The 12,083-nt window shown below is 46.6% G+C and overlaps 1 protein-coding gene across 2 annotated transcripts in view; it reads right to left on the bottom strand.

Annotated features, from left to right (window-relative positions):
• The window catches only part of DTNBP1 (dystrobrevin binding protein 1), a 309,854-nt gene that overhangs the window by 218,045 nt on the left and 79,726 nt on the right, over positions 1 to 12,083 (bottom strand). For both annotated transcript variants that reach the window (XM_063923203.1, XM_063923204.1), the window contains exon 5: positions 681 to 813. In XM_063923203.1, the coding sequence (XP_063779273.1) occupies positions 681 to 813 (133 nt within the window). The remainder of the gene's footprint in view (positions 1 to 680; positions 814 to 12,083) is intronic.

Below are 12,083 nucleotides of genomic sequence, written 5' to 3' on the forward strand. Positions count from 1 at the left end.
GTCGGCCCTGCAACACACACGATGACCAATATATCTATAGATATATTGATGTATCATTGTGTGTGTATGGGCGGTCAGCCGACCGCATATACACACGTTGCAGCAGCCGGCGGTGATTCACAGCTGATCTGAGCGGGTGTATGTAAATGCCCACTCAGTTCGTGACGTCAGTCACGACGGATCGGGCAGTGTGTATGCACAACACACTGCCCGATCCGGCTATAAATATATCTGCAGATATATCTACTAGTGTGTACCGAGCTTAACATTCAGCAGTTACTGAACATGTACCTAACACACTGATTTGTTACTGCTATCCTATATTTGTGTGGTGACCTGGGGTGGTTTGGCTGGGGTGGTTTGGCTGGGGTGATTTGGGTGTGCAAAGTGCCACAGAGGCAAACCCCTATAATGTTAGGGACCTGCCCGATGAATACACCTTGACCATTGGTGGGCAATTTTATGTCAAAAACCTCAGATATGATGTATAATTACATTTATTCTAATGCTATTCTAATAGTTGTATGGTGCACCTGCTCTCGTTTCCATCCTTGTAAATCCACATGGCATCCTGAAGCCTAAATTATGCAGGTTGCAATCAAAACATTCAGCTAGGCAGCCATGAACTATGAGTTTGCAATGCTGGAAACTCTGAAGAGCACTGTATACAGGCCACTCACCAAGCTTAGTAGTCACAGACTCAAGATCTGCAAGAAATGCAGGTATGTGTTGTAGCTGTTCCTGCAGTTCCACAAGACCACTTTTCTTCTTCTCCCAGTGGGCAGACAGCATCACCACCTCACTGTCCACCTGCTGAGAAAACAGGGAATAAGAATGAAAGGTTACAATTCAAAGAGGATTTAGGGAGATCAAATATAGGACAAGAACTAAAGTTGTTAAATATGGCCATACTGTGTGTCTGGCGTAAAAATAAAATTAAACCAGAGCCCAAAATCTAGGTTTGCAAAAACATCTGTATAAAAAAGGATTACTAAACATAACTGCTCTTCCCAACTTCCAGTGCAGATCCTGACATCTAGTGGTAATAAGAATAAATGCAATCATCAACTTTATCTGGTTCACAAGAACAGCAATTTATGTAACAGATTAAACACTATTTTGAGATTGCTGTATGTTCATACAAAAGCAACAATTTATGAATGTAATACAAAACTTGAAAGCACACAAATCATATTATAAAAAAACATTTGAGAGCAGAAATGCCTTAATTACCTGGTTTAGACACTACTGCAGTATACTTTAGTGAAAACTGAACTGGAAATGGTGCCAGAGCAAAAAATTTACCAGTCAATCATGCGTGAACAAAGTCAGAGGCTTTGTCAGTCAAATCTAGGAACCCGACAGATCATTCAAAGTATTCCAATATCATATATATCAGTGATGGCTAACCTTGGCACTCCAGCTGTTGTTGAACTACACATCCCTGCATGCCCTGCATCAGTTTTAGCATGGCCAAATAACAAAACTGTAACAGGGCATGCTGGGATATGTAGTTCAACAACAGCTGGAGTGCCAAGGTTAGCCATCGCTGATATATATGATCCAGTACTCCGTAATATGCAGTATACCAAATTACTAGGAATATATAACAAAGATCCACAGTAATGACACTTATTCCTTGTCAATTTATAGGCTTCCTTCTCATTTATAGTGACTGAGCTCAAGCCTTCACTGTGTCAGGGATGTTATTGGTTCATTGCAGATTGTTCTATGCATTTCATTCATGAGAACGCAGCACATCTCCAGTGGGTAAGTGTAAGCCACATTGACAGCAACAAAGGAAGATTTCTTAAGGTCTACAGATTCCGTGGTTTCCCTAAAGTGTGGTATTAAGATTACATTATTTAGGTAACCAAGTACCTACATATTGTGCCTTATTAATGTATATATTCCCAAGTCTCAGAATTGAAATGTTAGATTTTCCATTACCCTGTCTCTACGTACACAAGGTTCAGTGGAAGATTATCTTCCATTAGTTTCATCTTTGTATAAATAACCAGCAATTTATAGTAACTGCTTATAATGGCACTGAGTATATACTCACTGTACACAACCAAATAAACCCAGTAATTCATGCCCTAGTAACAGCGTATGTGTAGCTAACAGATCTGTGAAGCTCTCACCATCTTGGCCACCAGATCATGGTGTGTATTACATGTGTTCACGCTGTTGTCTATTGCATACTAGGTGGTGAATAAATGATGCAGAACTTACAGAGAGGCAGTGTCATTTACACCCTTACCCTGATGCACTGCACACTGGTCACACCTGGAGTCAGATATCTCCAATGCTGGATCCCACCCGGGAATTGGAAACGGGTTCTTCCCGGGTGAAATCCAGCAAATTGCCGGGTCGGTTGCCATAGCGGCAGGGGGCGAAGCCAGCGAGGACGGAGGCAGCGCTGGGAGAAAGGGCTCATCTCCACGCCGCCTCTCCCTATCTAGTAAACGGGTCGCTTCGACCCAGGAATCCGTTTACGCTGCCGATGACCCGGTATTCAACCCAGGAATAACCCTTCTTATAACCCGGGTTGCATTACTGGGTCAGGCGATCCGAGAATTCGGACATGGCGCTTTCACACCTCACACTGACCCGTGTCGACCCAGCAATATGCTGGGTCAATACCGGGTTATTTGTGCGATGTGAAAGGGGTATTACAGACATCACTCCCAAAGTAAGATCACACACACACAATGTTTCAGAAACAAGTATGGGGCTAATGGGAACAGACTATACAATCAACCAATACTCCTTGTGTGAATAAGTAATGAAACCATAAAGAGAGTGGTAAAAGTGTAAGGTTTCATCATGGAATCTAGGAAAAGAAACTTCCCTTTTAAATTTACTTCATGGTTTAATAAAAATAAAAAGGACTGCTATTGTCAAGAAATGTTAATACTTATTTATGAAGGATAAAAGTTTCTAATGCAGACGTGTCCTCTTACATCTTTGCTCCATGCGCTACAAGTCGCGTTACACTTAGCGCGTGAGTGCCGTGTGAGTCGGTAGCGGCGAGCATTGTTTTTGTGTCTTAAACACAAAGTAATGTAATAGGACGCACAAGCAGCATCTGCGGATTAAAATGATATGCGGCATGTCTATATTGTGTGTGACTGCGACTGTATTTGCATACAAAATGCTATGCTACAGTGTTTTCCATGAAATTTCAGATACAGATAGAGCAACAAATGGCATTTTGATGCGACATTGCTCCAGTGTGTACCCAGATTAATCTAATGATGTTCACCTAAACTAAACTGAGGCAGGTCACGTGCCAACTTTTATGGATAAAGGCAGGGATCTCCGATGAGTAATTCCTGAAGACCTGGATACCAAGTCTTACTTGGCCAGTCTGGAACAATGAGGATCGCTCGGATCTTTGTTCTTCTTATGATCTTTAGAACTTTTGGAATGAGAGGAAGTGGAGGGAATACATACACCGACTGAAACACCCACGGTGTCACGAGAGCATCCACTGCAATCGCTTGAGGGTCCCTTGACCTGGAACAATATCTCTGAAGCTTCTTGTTGAGACGAGAAGCCATCATGTCTACTTGAGGAGTTCCCCAACGACCTGTCACCTCTGCGAAGACTTCTTGGTGGAGGCCCCACTTTCCTGGAGATCGTGTCTGCTGAGGAAGTCTGCTTCCCAGTTGTCCACTCCTGGAATGAAGATTGCGGACCGAGCGCTTGTATACTTTTCCGCCCAGCGGAAAATCTTTGTGGCTTCTGCCATCGCCGCTCTGCTTTTCGTTCCGCCCTGACGGTTTATGTACGCTACTGCTGTTACATTGTCTGACTGGATCAGTACAGGCAGATCTCAAAGAAGATGTGCCGCTTGGAGGAGGCTGTTGTAAATGGCCCTTAGCTCCAGAACATTTATGTGGAGACAAGTTTCCTGACTTGACCATCGTCCTTGGAAGTTTTCTCCCATTGTGACTGCCCCCCCAGCCTCGGAGGCTTGCATCCGTGGTCACTAGGATCCAGTCCTGTACCCGAACCTGCGCCCCTCTAGGAGGTGAGAGCTGTGCAGCCACCACAGGAGTGATACCCTGGTCTTGGAAGACAGGATTATCCTCTGGTGCATGTGTAGATGGGACCCGGACCACTTGTCCAACAGGTCCCACTGGAACACTCTGGCATGGAACCTGCCAAACTGAATGGCTTCGTAGGCCACAACCATCTTCCCCAGCAACCAAATGCATTGATGGATTGACACTCTTGCTGGTTTCAGAATTTGTTTGACCAGACTCTGAAGTTCCAGAGCCTTTTCCACAGGAAGAAAACTCTCTGTAGTTCTGTGTCCAATATCATTCCCAAAAACGACAACCGCGTCGTCGGAATCAATTGTGATTTTGGTAAGTTTAGGAGCCAACCATGTTGTTGAAGAACTGTCATGGAGAGTGCAACGTTTCGGACCAACTGGTCCCTGGATCTCGCCTTTATCATGAGATCGTCCAAGTATGGGATAATTGTGACTCCTTGCTTGCGAAGGAAAACCATCATCTCCGCCATTACTTAGGTGAAAATCCTGGGAGCCGTGGATAGACCAAACGGCAACGTTTGAAATTGGTGATGACAATCCTGAATTGCAAATCTCAGGTAAGCCTGATGCGGAGGATAAATGGGAACATGTAAGTAGGCATCTTTTATGTCCACCGACACCATAAAATTCCCTTCCTCCAAGCTGGCGATCACTGCTCGGAGAGACTCCATCTTGAATTTTAATCTCTTTAGGTAGAAATTCAGGGATTTCAGGTTTAGGATTGGTCTGACCACAAACAGGCTCGAATAAAAACCTTCTCCCTGTTGTGACTGGGGAACCTTGATGATAACTTGATTTTGATACAATTTTTGCATTGCGTCGCAAATTACCTCCCTGTCCGGAAGAAAAGCTGGTAAGGCCAATTTGAAAAAACGGCGAGGGGGGACGTCCTGAAACTCAAGCTTGTACCCTTGGGATACTATTTGTAAATTCCAAGGGTCTAGGTTCGAACGAACCCAAAACTGACTGAAGAGTTTGAGACGGGCACCCACCGGTGCGGACTCCCGCATAGGAGCCCAAACGTCATGCGGTGGAATTGGCAGAAGCCTAGGAGGACTTCTGCTCCTGGGAGCCTGACAAGGCTGGAGATCGTTTACCTCTTCCCCTTCCTCTAGTAGCAAGGAAGGAAGAACCTCGGCCCTTTCTGAATTTATTGGGCCGAAAGGACTGCATCTGATAATGGCGCGTTTTCTTTTGTTGTGGAGGAACATAAGGTAAAAAGGATGACTTACCTGCGGTAGCCGTAGACACCAAACCATCAAGGCCGTCTCCAAATAAGGCCTTACCTTTACATGGTAGAGACTCCATACTTTTCTTGGAGTCAGCATCAGCATTGCATTGGTGAATCCACAACGCACGCCAAGCTGAGACAGCCATAGCATTGGCCTTTGATCCCAAAAGACCAATATCTCTCACAGCTTCCTTAAGGTATGCTGCAGCATCCTTGATATAACCCAGCATCAATAGGATGCTATCCCTATCTAGGGTATCTATATCAGATGACAAGTTATCTGCCCACTTTTCGATAGCACTACTTACCCGTGCAAACGCAATGACAGGTCGGAGTAGTGTACCCGTGGTCACATAAATGGACTTCAACGTAGTTTCTTGTTTACAATCCGCAGGATCCTTAAGGGCCGCCGCGTCAGGTGACGGGAGAGCCACCTTTTTAGACAAACGAGACAAGGCCTTGTCCACAGTGGGGGGTGACTCCCACTTTTCCCTATCGGTCGAGGGAAACGGATAAGCTGCCATAATTCTTTTGGGAATCTGAAACTTTCTGTCAGGACCTTCCCAAACTTTTTCAAATAGCGTGTTCAGTTCATGAGAGGGAGGAAACATTATCTCAGGTTTCCTTTCTTTATACATACAGACCCTTTTATCAGGGATAGCTGGGTCCTCAGTGATATGTAATACATCTTTAACTGCCACAATCATGTACTGAATGCTTTTTGCCAATTTTGGGTCTAACCTGGAATAGCTATAGTCGACACTGGAATCAGTGTCCGTGTTGGTATCAGTGTCTGCCAACTGGGCCAACGTACGTTTTTGTGACCCTGAGGAGACCTGACTTTGGCATAACATATCTTCCACAGATTTCTTCCATGCCTGTGTCTGCGACTCAGACTTATCTAGCCTCTTACTAATAAGAGCCACATTAGCATTCAAGGCGTTCAACACATTTACCCAATCAGGTGTCGGCAGTGCCGACAGGGTCACCCCCGCAGCCGTCTGTGTCCCTAATACAGCCTCCTCCTGGGAAGAGCCTTCAGCCTCAGACATGTCAACACTCGTGCACCAATCACCCACAGACACACCAGGCATATAGGGGACAGACCCACAGTAAAGTCTGTCAGAGAGACACAGAGGGAGTTTGCCAGCTCACAACCCAGCGCCTAATCACCGGTTCTGAAACACTAAAGCATGCCCCAGACCTGCAGCGCTTTATATATTGCACCAATATTTCTGTGACCCACCTCCGTTTTGCACCCTGATACTTATTCAGAAGTGTGAGGAAGGATCAGCGTTTCTGCAGCCTGTGTAGAGGAAAATGGCGCTGAGCTGTGTGAGCTGTGAGGACGAAGCTCCGCCCCCTTAATGGCGCACTTCAGTCCCGCTTTTTTGAACAATATATATTTATACTGGCGGGGGTTAGGACAGTGCCTAGGCACTTATGTCCCCCCTTGCCAGTTATTTTGAGGCTTTTATTGTTGCCCAGGGCCCCCCCCCGCGCCCTGCACCCTGTAGTGCTGCTGTGTGTATGGGAGCTTGGCGCGCAGCGTGCGATTGATGTGCGGTACGTTAGAAAAGCCATCACTGAAGTCTTCATGATCTTCTTCTACTCACCTGTCTTCTGACTTCTGGCTCTGTAAGGGAGGTGACGGCCAGCTCTGGGAGCGAGCATCTAGGCGTACCTAGCGATCAGACCCTCAGGAGCTAATGGTGTTCTGTAGCCAGAAGCAGAGCCTTTGAACTCACTGGAAGTAGGTCATACTTCTCTCCCCTTAGTCCCACGAAGCAGGGAGACTATTGCCAGCAGTTCTCCCTGAAAATAAAAAACCTAACATAAGTCTTTTTCAGAGGAACTCAGTAGAGCTCCTCAGAGTGCATCCAGTCTGCCTGGGCACAATTCTAAAACTGGAGTCTGGAGGAGGGGCATAGAGGGAGGAGCCAGTTCACACTCTTTCAAAGTCTTAAAGTGCCCATGTCTCCTGCGGATCCAGTCTATACCCCATGGTTCTAATGGTGTCCCCAGCATCCTCTAGGACTTATGAGAAAAGGAATTAGCTACCAGAGCCGGGAGCCCCACTGACCAGCAATCTCTAATCCACGGATGACGAAGGGGGTAAATTTGTTTTAAAGTTTAAACAAACATGGCCATGTTTAAATAATGAAAAAGCACCAAATATGCTACCAACTTTTCTTGCTCTGCAATAGAGGATCTCAGCGTAGTTTCTAAACATGCTGTTTAAAGCTCTGTCCTAATTGAGGATTTCAACGTGCTGCTGTTGAATATGCTAATTAAAGCCTTGTTGTAAAACAGAATAAGAACATTGGCTTTATAATTAACAACAAAACTGCAGCATTATGGATAAAACAATGTCCTTTTAAATCGAATAAGTGAAATTAACCTTGCATTGTGTATATAGCAATATTGGTTTTACATAGATAAGCTTGGATGTCTGTATCATTGTATATGATTATGTTGTGAGAAGCAACACTGTTGCAGAGTTGAAGGGAACTGTGAACTTTTCTGCTTCACAGAGACTGAATAGATACATTAAAACCACACATAAAGTAACATGAAAATAGAAACTCTGGGAACCAGAAAAGAGCGAGTTATACCCCTTTCACATCGCACAAATAACCCGGTATCGACACGGCAAATTGCCGTGTCGACACGGGTCAGTGTGCGATGTGAAAGCACTTTCTGTGAATTAGCGGGTCGCCTGACCCGGTAATTCAACCCGGTATAAAAGAAGGATTATACCCGGGTTGATTACCGGGTCAGGTGCGGTGTGAATGGGAGCCGTGTCGATGCGACACGGTTCCCATTCACAGCATAGGGAGAGGCGGCGCAGGAGATGAGCTCATCTCCCAGCGCCGCCTCCACCCCCGCCCCTGCTGCTGCTGCGCCCTCCCGCTGCTATGGCAACCGACCCGGTATATTGCTGGGTCGGAAAGCCTGCAGACGGGAGCAAATGCCGGATCCCACCCGGTAAGGACACGTTTCTTTTACCGGGTGGGATCCGGCATTAGCGATGTGAAAGCGGTATTATATATGGGTTTTATATAGAGAAGTATGGTAATTATTTTAAAATTGTCCTGCTGACATGATTTTTTAAATTGGATTAGATAATAGAATAATAAAATAAAAATAATTTTATATATATATATATATATATATATATATACATACATACATACATATACAGTTTGTCAGCGCTTTTCAATTTTTATCCTTCTCCAGATATGATGATAGTGTTTTGACGTGACAGGTTTCCTGGCCTGAACCATGGTTGCAATAACCTTCTTGGAAAGGCCCTTATGAGCTAGGATGTTCCACTCAACCTCCATGCGGTCAAACAAAGTCGCAGTAAGTCCTGGTAGACGAACGGTCCTTGTTGAAGAAGATCTCTTCTGAATGGTAGAGGCCAAGGGTCTTCGACAGACATGTCCAGAAGATCCACGTACCACGGCCTCCGAGGCCAATCCGGGGCAATGAGAACTGAATGGACACCTTTATTCCTGATACGCTTCAGCACCCTTGGGAGCAATGGGATCGGAGGAAACAGGAAGACCAGCCGGTACGGCCAAGGCGACGCCAGTGCGTCCACTGCCCTCGCCTGAGGGTCCCTGGTCCGAGAGCAATACCAGTGAAGTTTCATGTTCAGACAAGAAGCCATCATGCCTAATTGTGGGCAATCCCACCGGTCGTTGATCTGCTGGTACACCAGATGGTGGAGCCCCCACTCCCCTGGGTGGAGATCGTGACGACTCAGGAAGTCAGCCTCCCAGTTGTCCACACCCGGAATGAAGATTGCTGACATGGCTCTTACATTTCTTTCCACCCAGAGTATCTTTGACACCTCTCGCATGCAGGTTCTGCTTTTTGTCCTTCCTGGTCGATTGATATATGCCACCGACGTGGCATTGTGTGACTGTACCTGGATCGCTTAATCCTTGAGCAGAAGAGAGGCCTGAAGCAGAGCATTGTAGATTGCCCAAAGTTCCAGAATGTTGATTGGAAGGAGGCTTATGTGGCTGACCACCTGCCTTGGAACTGCGCCCCTTGGGTGACCGCTCCCCACCCTCTCAGACTCGCATCCGTCGTGAGGAGGGACCAATCCCGAAACTCCTGCCCTCCAGGAGATTGGAGGACTGTAGCCACCACATGAGAGAAATCCTAGCCTGAAGTGACAGCTGAATCATCCGGTGCATCTGGAAATGCGATCCGGACCACTTGCTCAGGAGATCCATCTAGCATGGAACCTCCCATACTGGATCGTCTCGTATGAGGCAACCATCTTTCCTAACAATCTTATGCAAAGATGTACGGACACTCGAGTAGGTCGGAGCACCATGCGGACCATTTCCTGAAGTGTTTTCGCCTTGTTCTCTGGTATAAACACCTTCTGGGTCACAGTATCCAGCAACATCCCTAGGAACAAGAGCCTCTGAGTTGGCTCCAGGTGGGACTTCTGTAAGTTGAGAATCCACCCTTGGTCAGACAGTAGACAGATGGTGCGGTCGATATGGAGCAGCAAAAACTCCCTGGATCTTGCCTTTATCAGAAGATCGTCCAGATAAGGGACCACATTGACCCCCTGGACCCGGAGTTGAAGCATTATCTCCACCATCACCTTCGCGCATACCCTCGGGGCTGTAGACAGGCCGAAGGGCAGTGCTTGGAATTGGAAGGGATTGTCCAGTAGGACAAATCAGAATATGGAGATAGGCGTCCTTGATATCCAAGGAGACCATAAATTGCGGTAGTGGTACCGGAACAATGACGTGGGACTGGACCAACTTTCGGATAACTTGTTGCAACGTAGCTTGCTTATCCTCCAAAACTGGTAAGCTTGATTTGAAAAACTGTTGGGGGGGTGGGTGGGCACGGTCATGTTGAGGCCTTAGTGGAAGCAGAACTGGTGGACTGTTCCCGAGGACTGGTACTTGCACTTTTCTGGACCTACCTTTGGTGCATCTAGCCGCATTGGAGGCGCCTCTGGCCTTTGATCGAAATGTGCGAGACCAAAAGAACTGGACAGACGGCCCCGGATAGGAGGGTCTCGCCGGCGGGGTCCCAGAGGGGAGAAAATAGGATTTTAATCCTTTTCTCTTAGTCCGTAGAGGATGCTGGGGTCACATTCAGAACCATGGGGTATAGACGGGATCCGCAGGAGACATGGGCACTTTAAGACTTTCAAAGGGTGTGAACTGGCTCCTCCCTCTATGCCCCTCCTCCAGACTCCAATTATAGGAGCTGTGCCCAGGGAGACAGACATTTTGAGGAAAGGATTTATTGTTAACCACGGTGAGCATCTTACCAGCTCACACCTCAAATATGCCGCAGAACGTGGCATTCAACAGAATACAAGCCAACGGCATGAACGATTTCAGCAACATGCTGCCAAGAACCGTAACACCATATGTGTGTAACCACAATAATAACTGCAGATACAGTATGCACTGGGACGGGCGCCAAGTATCCTCTACGGACTAAGAGAAAGGATTTACCGGTAGGTATTAAAATCCTATTTTCTCATACGTCCTAGAGGATGCTGGGGTCACATTCAGAACCATGGGGTTATACCAAAGCTCTAGAATGGGCGTGAGAGTGCGAATGACTCTGCAGTACCGAATGATCAAACTTGAGGTCATCATCGGCCAAGGTATCAAACTTGTAAAGTTTAGCCAAAGTGTTCGAACCCGACCAAGTAGCCACTCGGCAATGTTTTAACGCCGAGACCCCCCCGGGCATCCGCCCAGGACGAGCCCACCTTTCTAGTAGAATGGGCCTTCACCGATTCCGGTAACGGCAATCCAGCCGTAGAATGAGCCTGCTGAACCGTATTACAGATCCAGCGTGCAAAGGTCTGCTTGGAAGCAGGACATCTAATCTTGATGGGAGTATACAGGACAAACAGAGCCTCTGTTTCCCTAATCTGAGCCGTTCTGGCGACAGAAACTTTTCAAAGCTCTGACCACATTCAGAAATTTCGATTCAAATAAAGCGTCAGTAGCCACTAGCACCACAATAGGTAGGTTCATGTGGAAAAATGAAACCACTTTCGGCAGAAATCGTGAACGAGTTCTCAACTCTGCTCTAACTTCATGGAAAAACAAATAAGGCTCTTGTGAGACAACACCGCTAACTCAGACACCCGCCTCGCGGATGACAAGGCCAACCGGATGACCACTTTCCAAACGAGGAATTTTAATTCCACCTTTCGTAAAGGTTCAAACCAATATGATTGAAGGAACTGCCACACCACATTAATAACCCATGGTGCCACTGGGGGCACAAATGGAGGTTGGATGTGTAACACACCCTTCACGAAAGTCTGCACTTCTGGAAGGGAGGCCAATTGTTTTTGAAAGAAAACGATAAGGCTGAAACTGTACCTTAATTGAGCCTGAACTTAGGCCCGTATCCACACCTGCCAATAGAAAATGGAGAAACCGTCCTAGCTGAAATTCCTCCGTAGGAGCCTTCTTGGATTCCCACCAAGAAAACATATTTCTCCAAAACGGTGATAATGTTTAGACGTTACTCCTTTCCTGGCCTGAATAAGTGTGGAAATGACTTCACTGGGAATACCCTTTCAGACTAGGATCTGGCGTTCAACGGCCATGCCGTCAAACGTAGCTGCGGTAAGTTTTGATACACTCACGACCCTTGCTATAACAGTTCCTCACGGAGAGGAAGAGGCCAGGGATCTCCTACGAGTGATTCCTGAAGATCCGGATACCAAGCCCTCCGTGGCCAGTCTGGGACAATGAGGATCACTTG

This window comes from Pseudophryne corroboree, chromosome 5, assembly GCF_028390025.1.
Source record: "Pseudophryne corroboree isolate aPseCor3 chromosome 5, aPseCor3.hap2, whole genome shotgun sequence".
NCBI lineage: Eukaryota > Metazoa > Chordata > Amphibia > Anura > Myobatrachidae > Pseudophryne > Pseudophryne corroboree.